General features: G+C 40.0%; 1 protein-coding gene across 3 annotated transcripts; it reads right to left on the bottom strand.

The window, feature by feature from the left end:
- Positions 1 to 950: 950 nt before the first annotated feature.
- Positions 951 to 17,149, bottom strand: setmar (SET domain and mariner transposase fusion gene). Of its 3 annotated transcripts, none has more exons than XM_074651031.1 (3): positions 16,991 to 17,149; positions 3,780 to 4,915; positions 951 to 1,309 (listed from the first exon to the last, which is right to left on the bottom strand). In XM_074651031.1, the coding sequence occupies exons 1-2, from the start codon at positions 17,051 to 17,053 to the stop codon at positions 4,109 to 4,111; spliced, it is 870 nt and encodes a 289-aa protein (XP_074507132.1). In that variant the 5' UTR covers positions 17,054 to 17,149; the 3' UTR covers positions 951 to 1,309; positions 3,780 to 4,108. The 3 variants fall into 3 exon arrangements, with proteins under 3 accessions (XP_074507132.1, XP_074506975.1, XP_074507052.1); XM_074650874.1 differs by lacking the exon at positions 16,991 to 17,149 and adding an exon at positions 8,582 to 8,797; XM_074650951.1 differs by lacking the exon at positions 16,991 to 17,149 and adding an exon at positions 8,582 to 8,797 and having other exon boundaries at positions 3,806 to 4,915.
- Positions 17,150 to 18,156: the final 1,007 nt, after the last annotated feature.

Raw genomic sequence — 18,156 nt, 5'->3', positions numbered from 1 at the left:
GACTCCTAGCGAGCTGCTGGGTTCACTTCTTGTTTTGCTTTTGCAATAAAACCAATGCATTTTTTAACTGTGACTTGTAGTGACAGTATAACATGAGAGAACCGTCATAAAGTCTCAGAATTGAATTTGAGTGACATAGCAATAACTCTATCCAAAGTTTGCTAACATTAGCTAAGGTTAGCCACCATAAGCTAGCCTGCTTCAATTAGCTAGCTTGTTCAACTATTTTAGAGGAAGATTGGAATATTTTGTCTTTCAAGACAGCCATGTGTATGAATGCCACGATATTGTGCATACAAATACAAACACCTTTCTTGTTTTTGGTGTGGCATTTGTACGCCATGTAATCTGTACTGAGTCCAATTTAAACGCATCCGCATAAATAGGCCACGCTCAGAGGTAGGGACGTAGATTTAAAGCGAGAAAGACCGCTTATGGTTTTGTCATGTTTTTTAGTGATGTTTGTAATGTGTTTTCTGTATGTATTACGTACTTACTTTAAGCCCAACCATGACGTTTTTTCCTAAACATAACTAAGTGGTTCTGTAGCTTCAACCTAACCTGAGGACGTAACCAGAGTTTGGTTGTGTGGCGTACAAATAACACGCAAAAAGCAGCTTACAAATGACGCGTCAAAGGCTACAAAGCGTCCTCATGACACGCACTCTGTGTAATGTCGTGCTATTTATGCGCCTTCCTGTGAGACCAGGTTGTTCATGAAGTTACAGTCTCACTTCAAGTGATTTTTTATTTTTTTAATTTAAAAGTGAAATACATATTTAGGTCATAGATCTCTTTGAAATGACCAAAACTCAACAAGCTCCATTTTAAGGACAGAATCATAACATTTGTTCTTATGCCTCTCTGGTCACTTTGGTATGAAACATCATGATGCAATATTGAGTGTTCAAGTTGAAGCCACCACAAAGCACAGCCACCAATTATACCTCCAGTACCATTCAGACTGTAGTCTTCTAAAAACATGTATTATTTTCTGAGATGCAAGACACACTAACAGTCTATTGTCACTCTCAAAATACAGTGCTCCCGCATTGTAAGGCGTCCTTGACATGTTTGTGTTTGTATGGAGGGGGAGTGGAGCGGGTTCGGTGGGGAAGTTCACCTCATGTGATTAACTGTTGGTTGCTAGGTGACCGTCCTGGAAAGGAGCCATTCATTTTACACTGCAGCTCTTCAACAGTCAGGATTTGAGAGCAGCCTTCGCCGTGAACCTCCGAACCAACCGCTGCTGTCCAAATCACCTCCTGTACACATCGCTGGTTGCCATGGGGATTCCAGGGACATCTGACTAAAAAAAAGAAAGACATGAGTCATGCATCTGAAGAGATTGTTTGTGATTGTGATTTGTTGAAAAGGACAGTGGAATCTGATTTATGACAAAGGCACAACAAATAGGGCCATACATTGAAAGGATTAATGGCTGCTTCTTGTTTTCAAATGTAATGCTGAATCTATTGGTAGCAGAGATTAAATACCAAACCACTGCACACATGATTTAGCTGATGATGGAGAGAGAAACCCTGACCTAGAACTTTCTATACCTTGGTTTGAGAAATGCCTGGGTCTTTTTTTCTATGCATAATCTCTGTCCCAGTTTTCTCCAAGGCCAAAGACACAGTCTGCATCCAGCCACGTTCCTCCACATGGCAGTACAGTATTTCTTATAATATAATCTATTCAAATCTATTATTTTTTGTTGTATTATATTACTGTATGTATCTGATCACACTCCACAGCAATTTGATGAGTTTAAAGGGGTAGTTCAACATTTTGGCAAATATGCTTAACTGCTGTATTTCCCAGAGTTAGATGAGAAGGTCGATACCACTTCGATGTCTGTATGTTCAGTATGAAGCTACAGATAGCAGCTCGTTAGCTTAGCATAAAGACTGGAAATGGGGGGAAACATGTAGCCTGTCTACCGGTAACAACATCCATACCAGCACCTCTAAAGCTCACTGATGTTGGGTCTTGTTTGTTTAACACATACAAAACCTGGGTGTAAAACAACGTTGTGGTTTTATGAGGGTTTATATGCCGAAATATTTGTCAATGTCACAGTGACGACGAGACTCTAAGAAGTCGTAGTGCCTCGTTTTTTCACTTCGGTTTTATACGGATTACACAAACAATATATAACGTGTTAATTCGTGAGCTTTAGTAGGTGCTGGTAGGTGGATTTGTTTTTTTTAGGATAGAGCTAGGCCAGCCGTTTGCTTGTTTACAGCGCTAAGCTAAGCTAACCTGCAGCTGGTTGTAGCTTAAAGGTACAGTGTGTAGGATTTGGTGGCATCTAGCGGTGTGGTTGCAGATTGCAGCCAACTGAATACCCCTCCGCTCATTTCTCCCTTTCTAAGACTGCGGTAACGTGAGCCACCGAGTGCAAAATCGTGGTAACGCCGTTCGCCTCAGAGTCCATCCTTCCCATAATAACACTACTCTAGGAGCAACGGAAGTCAGATGGCGGCTGGCGGTACCATGGTTTAACAAGTCGAAGGAACTACGGTGGCCTTCAGATAACGTAAAAACGCGGATGTCTGACGTCTGGAGTTTGGTTCTGAGCTACTGTAGAAACATGGGGGAGCAACATGGCTGACTCCGTGAAGAGGATCCGCTCCCTATGTAGATATGAAGGGCTCATTTTAAGCTAATGAAAACACAATTATTCTTAGTTTCAGGTGATTATACACTAATGAAAATATTATATTCCATTTCTGCTAATAGATCCCCTGAAATTGTACAAACACGAGAGTGGCATCAGTCTTCTCATCTAACTCTTGGTAAGACAGTGAATAAACGTATTTCCCACATTGTCCAACTATTCCTTTAAGCTGAGTTTTTAACTCCTGAGTGTAGATCCGATCAGGTACAATGCAAAGAACAGCCCATTTTGGAAAAAAAAAATCTCAGGTAACCCTTACAGAGGAGAAAATATAGGTCAAAACAACATCATCCTGCGCCATTCCCCTCCCTACTGGGTGACACAAAAACCAATCAGCTTGACAGAGGTCTCCGATCAGCAGAGGGCTCCCATCTCCCCCCCCCCCCCACCGTTTAGTCTCTCTCAGGCCCAGCGTGGCTCCAGCACTGGTCCCATTTCTGGATGAAACACGGTCTCCATCCTAATTAACCCAGATGTGGATATTAATAAGATGAAAGCAGGTCTAGACTAGAACCGGGGCAGATGGAGCAGGAGAAGGTCCTGATTTCAGAATGGTCACACCGAAGTGGGACACCTTCGCCCCTCCTTTGACAGGGGAATAAAGTCGGTTTCTATATTAAAAATACCCCCCGGCCCTTTTTAATTGGTCCCAACTCTCCTGAGGCTTGAGTGCAATGAGAAGCTGAGAATATCTACAAGGGGACGCTGCATTGCATGAAGACAGAAAAGAAATGTCAAGTTGATGGGAGCGTATGACAGCTATTACTTTAACTGGTGTTTTGGTGTTTTGTTTTTGACGATCTTCTTATTGCAAAACAACTCAATTTTGCAGCCTGTGTGGCTATTAAAAGAAACTTATTAAACATCATGCCTCCCATCTCTGTCAGTGCAAATGATGCTTCTGTTCCTTCCAGATTCATGCGTCGTGTGAGAAATGGGACCTAAGTGTGCCAGGACAACATGACAGCTGCAAGTCTGTAAATCTATTGGGAAATGTCCTATCCAGAACAAACCTCCCCTGATAGATGAAATGAAACAAGTGAAAGGAATGCAAACAAGTTTACTTTCTCAGAAAAATAAAGCTCGTTTTTCTTGCTTTTAGTTTTCATTGCATCGTCTTACATTGAGTGGGAGACGGTGGCAGATCAGGAGACACCGCCGGGGACCAAACAGGAAACAATGACGGGCTCAGACGCGACTCATCCAGCTGATTGTGTTTGCAGAGCCATCAACGAGTTGCATTGTCTCGTTCTAATGAGCGGTTGAATTAGCCGAGATGTTAGGGAAACTGAAAACAGACCAAGACGTCACTAAATAGATAATTTTTTAACAGGAAATTGTGAGAAAGGGCGAAAATCTTTTCTCCATCATTCAGAAAAACAACTTGACATTCAGATAAAAACAAACGTGATATGAAATTTAATGTCAATCATTTCCGTTAATAATAGATAAATCCAGTGGAAGGAACTGGACACAGTTGTTGGCACCACAGTGGCACTCTTTCCTCTGGAGTCCATGTGTCCTACTGGCCTCTATGGCAGCGTCACTCTGTGTGGACAGCAGCTCTACAGGAGGCTGGTTACTGTATCCTCCTGAGTAGTCAAACGTCAGCTCCTCTTGAGCATCAATGTCCCGTCCGGCAAACAGCGCCAGCCTGGGAACCACAGAGTGCACACGGACCGGCTGCATGAACAGGTTGGGCTGGCAGGAGTGGTTGAGGAAGCGGCCTACGTTTCCCACCGCGGCGGGGTCCACAAACGTCTCAGTGATGGAGCCCGTGCCTGCATGCTCCCTTACTGCAATGATGTAGTTATTTTCTTCGGATCTTTGGGCGAGCTGTCTGCGTCTGGCCTCCTCAAAACTGATCACCTCTCCTGCATACTCGCACACGAACGTCCCACAGGGGATTGCCTCTAGTGTCCGTACTCCCCAGCCCCTGTTCTCTGTGCCGTAAACCACCAACCTGAGTCTCAACCCTCTCTGCACCACCCGGTTAGAGCAGGCGTCGCTGCAGGTGCAAAGGGCATTACACTCGAACACAGGCGAGCAGTACCCAGAGTCTGTTCTGCTGAGGGTGAGCAGTGTGCCGGTGCTGTCGTACGCCTGGCCGTGTGTCTGCAGGCAGGAGCAGTTCTCAGGGAAGCAGGAGTGGGAACGGCAGGAGCATCCAGGAAGGGTGACTTCACTGGGGTCAACAGAGCATCCTGGTCCTTGAATATTATCTGGGGAATACTGAGAAATGACAAAAAAGAGCAGTTAAAGTTTAAAACTGTAAATTAGAGCTACAAATAATGAATATTTTCATTGTCGATTATTTTTTCGATTAATCGATTAGTCGTTTCGTCTATAAAATGTCAAAAAATGGTGAAAAATGTTGTCTTGTTTTGTCAACAACTCAAAGATATTCAGTTTACTGTCATAGAGGAGTAAAGAAACCAGAAGATATTCACATTTAAGAAGCTGAAATCAGAGAAATTTTACTGTTTTTTTCTTAAAAAATTACTCAAAGCGATTAATCAATTATCAAAATAGTTGGCGATAAATTGAATAGTTGACAATTAATCGATTAATCGTTGCAGCTCTACTGTAAATAACAAAAACACAAAACAATTTACAGCTGAAACAATTCAAAGATTTTCTGTCGATCGGCAGAAAATTAGTCGCCAACTATTTTGATAATTGATGAATCATTTCAGTTTTGCGGTTTGTCTTTGTCTTATGTGATAGAAAACTGAATAGAATTTGGGTTTTGGACTGTTGTTTGGACAAGACATTTGAAGACACCTACTTGAGCTTTATGGAAATTTTATAGACTGAAAGATTAGTCAAGAAAATATTCTGCAGAAATCATTAATAAAAATAATAGTTGTTTGTTTTAGAGCACAGGTCTGAATGTTTTGCAATGAATTGTTTCACAACATTCAGCAATGATGACTTACATGTCGTTTTTTAAAAACTAGTAACATTATAATCATTCAGAACGGTCTACTAGATCTAGAGCATCGTGAGCGAGGAGTGTTAAATGGGACAACTCATTTGGTTCTATAGAGGCAGTTTTTTTTGTTTCCCTGTATTGTAGTCAGAGGATGTTTATGTCTGTAACCTGTAGAGATTTGCTGCCATCTGCTGGTGAAACAATATACTTCATTTGATAGAGTTAATCACCTCCAGGTTTCAGTAGTAGCATGTTCCTGCATAATATTGCCAGGTTTTGATTAGTTTTTGCCACAGCCAGATGTTTTCTGGACAAAGCTTCAGTAGGACTTTTAGATCATTCTGTCAACATAGGCACCATAAGTCAAATGCATTCAAATTATGATGGTGTTTATTTCTATTATCTCATGTTTTCTGAGTCTTTTATTTCATTGTATTTCTGGCATCCCTAAAGCTATTGAATTGTAATTGTAATTTGAAACTTCCAACACATAAACACAGTTTCTTATGTATTTAATCGAGGTATTGGTTCCACTATAGACCTTTAAATTGCCATTTTGTTGCTACGGCAACAGCTTTTTAGGCTACTTCCTGTCAGATACTGTATTAAAGGTCCCATATTGTAAGAAGTGAGATTTTCATGTCTTTTATATTATAAAGCAAGTTTAAATGCTATATAAATTCTGTTAAAGTATCAAAAGGCTCAATCCATGAAGAAATACCCACAGCCCATATTCAGAAACGCTGCCTTTGAAACAAGCTGTCCATTTGTGATGTCACAAATCTACAGTGTTTAGACCATTACTCAGTTTTAAACATAAATATTCTAAATGTGTCCCAGTTTATTTCCGGGTGCAGTGTATGTAAATTATATCAGCTGACAGGAGGTAAATGTGAACCCAAACGGTTGCCTAGCAACGCAATTCTGTTGCAATTCCGTTGAAATGCACTAAAACGGAGCGTTTCGAACAGATGGTAAATACAGGTATATTCAGGCAGACAGTATGAGGAAAATAAAGTTTTTTTTTTTAACATTTAAGTATGTAAACATGTTCAAGTAGAAACACAAAAAAAATATGAACCTGAAAATGAGCATGATATGGGACCTTTAACAAACATTGCAACCGGTGTTAGGGTTTATCAGGCGACCCTGTTAACTGGCGACTTTCAGCCGAATGAGTCTGTGGTTGTCGTAGTTACTGCAGCTGTTGAAAGCAGGAAGAGAATACGTAGCTGTCCTCGTGAATGCCTCTTTGTTTAGTATTTCATTACAATGTTTAAACATACCGGATTGGTCTTTGGAGCTTTGGAGTCTTGTTTGTGGAAACGTGTCCGCTATATTCTGCTCGCGTTTGAAACGTTGCTTGTTATGATGAATATGTTGAAATCAGTAAGAGCAGCGTCGCTCTTCCTGTGAGCTAATACAAGTTTCTAAATACACATATTCGTCTTTGGAGCTTGATGTAGTAAACATGTGTCACGTAGAAGAACTCTTCATCCCTTTAAGAAAAGAAAAAAATTAATAAAAATGTCAGGTTTTACGGGATTTGAACTCATACCAAAATCACAGCTTGTGTGACAGACGGAGGTTTCCTCCAATGCGCCACCAGCACTGAGGTGCTCACAGGTGAATGTCATATTCATCTCAAATATCATCCGCTAAGTAGTCACTCTGAGACGCAGAAGGCAGCCAGATTAACTTGTGACCACACTGTCCGTGTGTACAGAGTAACAATATAATGAAAATATAACATGGACAATCCATATGTCAAAAATGGATGCATATATTGTGAACATAACATCATGTACTCCCTGCAATATTCTCTGCCTCTTCTCCCTTTGTATAAATAGTATGTTTTCCCCTTGAGAGGGTCATATGTTGTGCAGATTGATTGGCTACAAGTGAAATTTGTTGGCCTCTCCTAAATAAAAATAACTTGAGTGTTTGACTTCTGTGTTGTTGTCTGGGTCAATTCTCAATCCAGTGCCTTTTTGGTTTGAAAACATTTTCTTTATGGTGCAGCTGATGCGAGATTTTCTAACTTCAATATTTCCACGTGAATACAACAACAACAACAACAACAACAACAGACACTTATTTGTGTTGTAAATCAGATGGTGTGAAGTACACGGACAGTGTGGTCACAAGTTAATCTGGCTGCCTTCTGCGTCTCAGAGTGACTACTTAGCGGATGATATTTGAGATGAATATGACATTCACCTGTGAGCACCTCAGTGCTGGTGGCGCATTGGAGGAAACCTCCGTCTGTCTCACAAGCTGTGATTTTGGTATGAGTTCAAATCCCGTGAAACCTGACATTTTTATTAATTTTTTTCTTTTCTTAAAGGGATGAAGAGTTCTTCTACGTGACACATGTTTACTACAACAAGCTCCAAAGACGAATATGTGTATTTAGAAACTTGTATTAGCTCACAGGAAGAGCGACGCTGCTCTTACTGATTTCAACATAATCATCATAACAAGCAACGTTTCAAACGCGAGCAGAATATAGCGGACACGTTTCCACAAACAAGACTCCAAAGCTCCAAAGACCAATCCGGTATGTTTAAACATTGTAATGAAATACTAAACAAAGAGGCATTCACGAGGACAGCTACGTATTCTCTTCCTGCTTTCAACAGCTGCAGTAACTACGACAACCACAGACTCATTCGGCTGAAAGTCGCCAGTTAACAGGGTCGCCTGATAAACCCTAACACCGGAAATACAAAGGGGCTCATTTAGAAAGAGGTTGTCAAGTTTGTAAAGGTCTCTATAGCTAAATAACATTACATTGTATTTAGACAACGTCACTAAGCTGCTCTTACAATACTCCTCTAGCACAATAACAGAAAAGCTACTAACATATGGTTTGTTCCACTCATCCATGTGTTGTGTTTAACTGTGTACCTGTTTAACTGTTTACCTGTTTACCTACAGAGAGAGATGATGAGTAACTTTACCTGAAACTCAGGAAACGTCATAACAGCTGAACTCCTCTCAATTAAAACAGGAACATTCTCGAGGCTGTTGCTCAAATCCACATCAGGTCTGTTAGAACTCATAATCTGAAGTTATTCAGTGAAACAGCATCAGATCAGATCAGATCAGATCAGATCAGCTGGATGTGCAGCAGAAACTGAAACTAGAGGCTGTAACTTCCGGTGGTGTAATTACAGACTAGCTCTCTCTAGTGGCTCATCTGTATTATTACATCAGTGTAGTTATAAACTGTGTGTTTTGACCATCTGGTCTCTGAGGACAAAGCAGCTCATTAAGGACAAATACAGCTCAGTGTGACATAATTGTTTCGTCTAAACTACTGTGAGGATGGAACTGGAGACTCATCATGCATATACATACTACATCCTGTTTACATTCAGCTCATCCACAAAAAAATATACTTACATTACTAATTTTATAATTATGGATGTTAATATTTAAGCCCTATATTTTAACTTGCACTATTTTTTTCTTTTTTTTTCATGCTTTATTTCCCCCCTTTTTTTGAGGTTGTTTTCATACATTCAATTTACAGTTCGTAATTACAATAATTTATAAACCATTTTTTTAGTAGTTGAACTTAGAGACGAACACAATAAGTACACTAGAGAAAACAACTTCAGCATTCAAAATTGAAATAAAATTAATAAAATAAAAAAAATAAAATAATAATAATATTAAAAATAAAAAGGAAGAAATAAAATAATAAATAAAATAATAATGAAAAAATGTAAAAAAAGATTAATTATATTAATACAAAGAAAAGAAAGTAATAATAATAATAATAAATTAAATAAACAAATAAGTTAATAGAAAAAAGTGTATAGTGTATTCTAATATACTCTTTATATTGTGTATACTATAGATATTATCTCGTGTTGATATGTATATTTACTCTATTTACTGTTCCTGTGCATTACCTGCTGCTGTAACACAATAATTTCCCAATTTGGGATCAATAGAGTACATCTATCTATCTATATATCTATCTATCTATCTATCTATCTATCTATCTATCTATCTATCCATCAATCTCAGACCCAATATTTTCATTGCCAACGACTGCTTGCTGTAATTGTTTTGCACATGACGAATAAAGAAACTTGGTATTTGAAAATTGTGAGCAATACGAACGATAAAAGTGGTCTCACAGTGTCACACCTATTAATTCTGTTTTATTTATAGGCACAAGAAGTTTTATAATATCCAGTATATTCAGACAAATGCTCTGCAGTAACATGATATGGCCTGCAGATGGCAGGATTAGCTAGGCAATAAGTGTTGGTATTCCTCTTGTGAATCCACAACTGAACTTCTGCAGTGAGCATGTGAAATGAAGATGATTGAATAATAGATGGAATCAATTAATGCCAAACAAATTAAATTGCATTTAAAGTGGTTAAAATATGTTATTCTCCTAAAAGGCTATACCTAATTCTTCTTTAATGATTTACACTCTACAGATTTCACTCTCTTTCTCAAGAGAAAGCACATTAAATGCCAAAGAACATATTCTGACTGCCCATATGAGCAAACTAAATTGAGAACATGGCCATGTGAGTAAGCCGATGGGTTCATTGCAGCCCAGACAAACAGACTACAGTGGTGTTTAAGGCCTGAGAGAAGAAGAGTCATGATTCAAGGCCTTTTTTCTCGCTGAAGTTCAGTTACACAATCCGGCTGTGTTGGTTGAACTCTGGTGTCTTCTGTCGGATGATTCCACACTGGTGTACAATTATTTTTGTCTCCATGACTGAATGGTTTCCAGAGTGAAGGATGAATAGTCATTTTGTTTGAATGTCACTTTATTTCAGTAGACAATGGAGGTTATAGAGTTTCTTTCCGTCCGTGCCTAACCTTTCTATGGTGTTACAGTGTTACCATGTATATGTAATTCAGATGCAGGGGTTTATTCTCTGGTGGCTATCTGAGGCAGATGGGGGGGGGAGGTCACACTGTCAGCTGGCATTTCCACACTGCACACAAGTGACCAAGGACTTTCCTTTGAGGATCAGCCTTCATCTTTGTCCTTGAGCCAAATTAGTGCTGTCAGTTGTTTGTTTCTCAGATTGCATACTCAATCACAAGCTGAAATGTTAGAAGTATATTTGACAATAGACTAATTGACAGTTTGATTTGACAACAACAGAGGTTGGTGCTGAAGAGAATGTGGGCTTCATGACTCAACTGACAATCAGATTTTCCAATATGAAATAGCTTTTATAATACTTGACAGACATTTGTACCACCTTGGTTTAGTTTAGCAGCAACTCTGCTTCTGTATTCTTTGTCTGCTCCCTATGTAGATATGAAGGGCTCATTATAAGCTAACGAAAACGTTAAGTTAGTAAGATTTCAGATTATACACTAATGAAAACATAGTTATGAATATTATATCCCATTTCTGCTAACAGATCCCCCCCCCAAAATGATACACACTGTTCCTTTAATATAAAAACAACTTATTTGACATTAGGCTTGGGGCATGAAACCATTCCTCCTGCATATTTTTGAGTTCATTAATTTATTCGGGCCTTAATTAAGGCCTGAATATTAATACTGAATGACTGCATTTTATAGGATTTGGTGAAAGAGTTGCATAATCTGCCTCACCTGCAGCATATCTTAAAGCAGTAATATACCGTATTTTCCATTGCTCAATCTAAACATTTATGAGTTTTAAGACATTTTGAAGATGTCAGGTTCATTTTGGGTGTGTCCCTTAATTGAATAATTTAACATATGTTCACTTCTTTTCTTGTGGTCTTTAAAAGGGCCATAATATGACTTGACATCGTGGTTCGCATTGTGTCGTCTGACAATGGGGTGAAACAGCTTCCCTCGCTCCAGACGAGGCAGGTTGTTGGGGGTCTTTAATGGGCCCCGTTGTCAAGGATCCTTTGGCTTTAATGAGAACACACACACCAACACACACACAAAGAGCTCAACTTTGAGGCTGGACTACAATTGGTTGGGGAGTTAATGAACCAAAGGCATGATAGAGCGCGTTCTCTGGGGAGATTATCAACAACAGTCCAGCGCTCCCTCTGCTACTGTGCTGATTGACTTGGCCTCAAATTGGCTGCGATGCTTCTCCCAGCTTGTGAGGAGAGCTGCGCCGCGGCCTGGTGGATGCACTCTTGTCTGGTCTGACAGTGGAGAACAAAGGGAATTTCAAAAGGTTTCCCTCATCTGCCTTTGTCAGCTTGAGTAGGCATGATTATAATGAGATGACCCCGGAGGTTTCAAAGGGGCTTTTTTTCCCCCGACTACTCCACCGAGTTCATCAAAGGCAGCGAAACAAACAGGGGAGGCAGACATGCAGATATTAGTCGCAGAGAGGAAAACTCAGAGATTGCATTTTAAAAATCAAGGTGAAAAACGCAAGAAAGATTCAAGCGCTCTAACAAACAAATTCAAACTTTTGAGTGAAAACACGATTCACAGGGAGATGACTTCAGCCCGCATTCGCACCCCATGCAGCCGTCCTCCCATGAGACTCCTGGGTGCCTTCCTCTGCTGCCAGGCAACTGCAGTGACAGTGTGATTCACTCACATGACAAGGTTTTGCAAAGCAATTAAGCGAGGACTCAAGCCTCCCGAGGCGAGCAACATATATAGCTCCTCTCTTCGAGCTTGAAGAACGAATGAAGTTTGATGGAAATTTACAAAGAGACAAGTTAGTCAAGACTGTACACGGATAAACAAGATCGGTGTTTCTCCTTTATTAAAACTTTTTGCTTTTCTACCAAAACTGTCCTAGGTGACAAAACATACCCGTAAAAAACTGTAGCTTCAACACCAACAACAGGGCAGTTATAATCACATGGATTCTTGTTGGCATATGATTTACTGGTGCTATTTCCAACAAAACACATTGTGTGTTTATCTTTTTGTCCTCAAAATGAGCTTCTATCATTTCCTCTGTAGTGGCAAACCTGTATTAACAAGAATGTGATTATGTGTACCGTGGAAAGATTTTAATTTGCGTGTAGTTCCTCTTTAAAATGAATAGTAACTATTTGAATGTGCTAACCATAGATATAAAACAGGTAGTAACAACAGTGGAAGGGGATGTGATGATGTTGCAATGGAACGACATATTTACTTTCACAATATACGCTCTTTGGTTCAAATGCTTCAGGTCATGTCCCCAGGCCAACCTCGGTCATGAACCGATGTTTTGCTGATACTTTGCAGATTTGTGTCTGCTCAGCAGTCTCGATACTTTCCACCAGTCCTCTCACTTCTCTATTCAAACATCACACACACACACTTTTCATCAGGTCACAGAATGATTAGATGTTGTTTATTAGATGTTCTTAGTCAACATTATAATAATTTATTCTTTTACTTCTCTATATAAAATCATTAACAATAAACTCCTCCATAAAATCATCAATAGTTTTAACTTAATCAAACCTCACTTGATTCAACACATTTCATTCAATGCATCATGAAAACTATGGCTGTCGAAGTTAACGTGATAATGATGCGTTAACACAAATTAGTTTTAACGCCACTTATTTCTTTAACGCATAAACGCAATCAATATTTTGGAGGTTGTAGCGGGATCAGTTTTAAAGTTAGGGTGAAGATACTGGTATCACATGAAGCTAGGAAAACAATCCATTGGTACCAACCATGTCATACTAGCTTGTTGTGAAGGAGGTAACATAGTGTTCCAAACTTACACTAAAGTTTGGTGAAGAAAAACTGGCATGGCCATTTTCAAAGGGGTCCCTTGACCTCTGACCTCCAGATATGTGAATGAAAATGGGTTCTATGGGTACCCATGAGTCTCCCCTTTACAGACATGCCCACTTTATGATAATCACATGCAGTTTGGGGCAAGTCATAGTCAAGTCAGCACACTGACAGACTGACAGCTGTTGTTGCCTGTTGGGCTGCAGTTTGCCATGTTATGATTTGAGCATATTCTTTATGCTAAATGCAGTACCTGTGAGGGTTTCTGGACAATATTTGTCATTGTTTTGTGTTGTTAATTGATTTCCAATAATAATATATATATATATATATATATATATATATATAGCATAAAGAAAGCATATTTGCCCACAATACATTAAAGAAATGAGTGGTGTTAAAACAAATTTGCGCGTTAACTTTGAAACCGCTAAGATTTAGAATATACTGCATGATCAAATCAAGTGAATCCTACAAGATTATAAATGTTCAGGTCCAGTTTACATGTGTTACATCCACATTTCATGATTCAATTTCCTTCTGCTCTCGCCAGTATAACACACAGAAACAGCAGTCTTACAATGTTACAGGGTAAAAGGGAATAACAGCGGTGCATAATCTCCAGCAATCAATGCCCAGCTTTCACAAATTAAGTCAGCCAGGCGTGTTCCCTGTAAAGATGTTGAATCTCTCAAGAGGTTCTGTTCTTCCAATCCAATCAATACCCTTTGTCTGTTTCCACTTAGCCGGCTATGGGTCAGTGTCTGTGTTTGAAATGAGGTGTAATAATCACACGTTCTCAGCAGGACCCCGTTGTGCTGCGGAGAAACAAAAGACTCTCTCACCTCAGACAATCTGTTTGCACACATAGACATGTTCACTGTGTCTTGTCAAACTCAGCTGGAACCTACATTAAATCAGTGTTTTTATTTAAAACCTTGCTGGTCAGTTCAGGTCCAGTGTTGCAGAAGGACAACCGGTCAGTCACGGGTAATGAACAGCACAAGATACAGCTGGATCACTGAGGTACGGCACAGGTTTCACATCATCTGTAACTGTCAGCGGTGGTAACAGGAAACGGTGTGTGTACTCGCTGTTCACTGCTCATTTTCAGCACTTCATCATACAAATAAACTGGCTCCATATTTCTCCGAGCTGTCACGACCTTCAGCACGCACACGGGCACGAAATGGGCTGTCTCTAAGAAGTCAATATGCGCCAATCACCGTGGAGAATGATTACAACACAAAGCGATCAGCGCCTTTTAATGATGTGTCATCATCATGGAAAATGGAAAACAATGTTTTTTATTATGAAATGGAAGGCAACTTGTTTTTGTCCCTCGCATACATCCATGATCTGTGGTCTATTGTACATCGAATTTGGAGCTCCTTGACATCTGCGGCAACAGTAAACGCTCTGCGAAAGAGTGTTGGGAGTGTGGTGACGTAGTATAAAGTGTGAAAAGACACACAGGGTGGAAAGGGAGGTGGATGGGTCCAACAAAGGCTTTCATTGTGTTTGTGCTTTAAGTTTAACTTTCACATTACAATCATTTGTGTCCCATGTTCACAACGTCCAGTGCCATTTTCACTGTACAAACATAGTAGTTTTAAGCCCAACCATGTATTTATTTTCCAAAACCTTATAATAATGGTTTTGTTGCCTAATCCTAAAGTGAGACCACGGGTACTTATAGTGGTTTTGTTGCCGAAAATAAAGTGATGCCAAGGGGCGTGACAAAGCAGCGATATGTGACGGGGTGGAATGAAAACGTGTTACCAGGCAAGTGAAGACTTTGACCAGCTGGTGGCCACCGAAGTCATGAGGATTCATCACCTGGGCACCACGAATGGCTGTACCAAAAGTAAGTTCAATCCATCCCATAGTTGTTGAGATACAGTTCAGACCAAAGTGATGGACCGACCAAATGACAGATCGACATTGCCATAGGGCCTAGCCGCTACAATGGCTAATAAAAATGTCCAATCCATTCATAACTCTAATCTCAGAAATGCCTGATGAGTAAAATCAAGGCCTTTTGTCTCAGAACTTTTACACTTCAGAGATACTTTGTCATATCATAAACATTGCACACTCTCTTCCTAATAAAATAAAGCAGTCACTCGCTGTCTCTCATGTTCTAATGTAAATAAGGGACTTTGGACTTTGCAAGTCAACAGATGGTTGACCTTTTCTAACCTCCTTTCTAATGTCACCATTGTGCCGGAGGAAAAGTCAGAAGCAGCATAAGGTCAGGCCAAAAGATGTTGAAAATATTGCTATGCAAGGCTCAAATCTGCTGGCTTTCATTCGTTATAATAACACTAATACACAAATGCAATGTGTGTGGCCACTTCCTGTTTGCACACACACACACACACACACACGAGCAGAACATTTTGTACTGTTTTGATGACCAGGCAATCAATAGAGTAATGGAGTGCGGCCACCTCTGATTGTATTGTCCCACAATTGTTTCACCTTCATGACAGTCAAAATGGAGCGTTGTCTGTAAAATTGTTTCCTCATTGAAACAAGAATGTGTGTGCTCTTCTGTTTAATCTGTACACTTGTGTATTCTGTTTCTGCATTCAGACTATTTTTCTCATGGATTGTGACTTTCATTACTCCAGAGCACTGCATACTGGATGCCTGTTTGAATAAAGACACAACCGTGACAGTATAGAGCTTCGTCTCAGAAGATGGAAATGAGCGTCAAGCCTCCGTGTCAGCAGTGAGACTAAACACACATTCACACATACTGTACAGTACGCTGCAAGCGGAAAGCGAGGCTGTTTAATTGGGCCCTGGGAGAATACACCAGAACAATCCGTCCGACAATTCATTATGCATTTAACAGATGATTAACTTTACCGAAATACATTATGTTTCCGCACTTGTGTTGCGATTTTTCCCACAGTACGCCTCCATTATTCACATAGTATAGAAGCAATAACCTTATCACAATGTAAAGTAAAAGAGACATATAACAACAAGTGAAACTAACCTCTAGATCTATTTTATTCCACCCAAACTGATTTTTTTATTGTAAGTAAAGGCTAAAATAAACAATCATAATACATGTCCTAACAGTTCTGACTCTGGATCAGATTCTCCAGGCTGTGAAGAGATGTACAACAATGAACGTTCATGTTCATGTTTTGTTTACACTGATGGAACTCATTGCCTCATTGCCCCTACACTGCAGCGACTGCATTTGTTATACCACCATTTTCATAATCATTTCCACTGTTCAGTGGCCATTCCTGGAATAGGCCATTTGCATTCTGATAGAAAAGCTAATATAAGATGACGGAGGCACACTCTGCACATATCTTTCTATAGATTGGTGTTTACCTAGCCAAGACTGTGCCAGGAAGGTACACCTCCCAGATATGTCCAGCAGGTGTTGACACAATGGTCTGCACCAATGCTGAAAAACCATGTAAACATAATTTATTAATAACTAATTAACATAATTTAACAACATTTCTTGGCAATCCAGCTAATAATTTAGAGAGACATATCACTCAAAATCACAAATGACAACTTCATGATGGCACTACAGGTGTCACGGTTTAGAGAGCCAAACAGGCAGGGAGGACCCAAACGCAGATAAAAAACAGACTGTAAAATTATATAATAAACAAAAGACTTACAAACTGAGAGTCCAAAATGCATGCAGGTAACAGCTCACAGATAATGGGCAAACAAAACTCCATATATAACCAAAGACAAACCAACAAAGAACAAAGGAACTGGTCTAGAATAAACAGTGAGACTGATGGGGTAAGTGGGAACAGGTGAGCAGGAGGTCAGGTGACTGCAGGGCTGACTAGGGGCAGGTGAAACTAATCAGGGCGGGGCAGACAATTCAGAACTGGCAGGAAAACACAAGGCAGGAAGTGAAGAGATCTGAAATGAGAGGAGAGGTGAGTAACAAAGTAAAACAGGAAACACTAAACATAAATGAGAGATATGACACAACAAAACATAATCTAAGGACAGGGCATATTATGACAAGAAGATCTTCATAGGGATCACAAAAGTCTTTAAGGTATATCTTCTGGGGACTGTGAATATCTGGACATCATTTTGTGTCATCCTATCTTGAGATATTTTACTGGATATATGAAAACTTTGACCTGCTGGTGGACTCCAAACAAAAAGTCAGGGAATCCCCATATCTTCAGGATACATCATCTGGGGACTCAGTGAATGTCTGATATAATTTCATGATAATACATCCAGTAGCTGTTGAGATATTTCTGTCTGGACCAAAGTGACAAACAGACCGTCATTGCCGTCCCTTTAGGGCCACCCTTAATGCGGCTAAAATTGAAAGCAGCAAAGTCAGAAAAAATGCTCAGTTTGATAAATAACAAACAAAAAAATTCCCCATAAAACTATCTTTTTTTTTTTTACCATAAAAAGTTGCTAAGAAGAGCTTCGACTTCACCACCCTCTGCAGCGTCAACCATCAGATGCTTGCTGGGTAACAAGCACTTGGCGAGTGGTTAAATTTATCTTTGTACATGTGACAGTTTGGGAATAATAAGAGAACAGGCTCACAGGTGCCGTCTCTGCAGGGCAGCCGGTTGTTCTCAGGAGGAGGTGTGAAGTCACACCCACACTCTCCCCCACAACAATGAAAATAACCGAGGCAGAGCCAGCGGGATGGCTGCACCCAACCAGGAGCCGCGATAACCTTGGTTATGCATTCTTCCTCATTGTCTTGGATTGACAATCTACAGTATGTGAGCTCATCACACTGTCTAAGTACAGGTAGCGAGGTGCCGCGGCACTCTGAGCCATCAACAGCTGA

The sequence above is a fragment of the Sebastes fasciatus genome, chromosome 1 (genome assembly GCF_043250625.1).
Source record: "Sebastes fasciatus isolate fSebFas1 chromosome 1, fSebFas1.pri, whole genome shotgun sequence".
Taxonomy (NCBI): domain Eukaryota; kingdom Metazoa; phylum Chordata; class Actinopteri; order Perciformes; family Sebastidae; genus Sebastes; species Sebastes fasciatus.
This window is presented reverse-complemented; position numbering and strand designations above follow the sequence as displayed.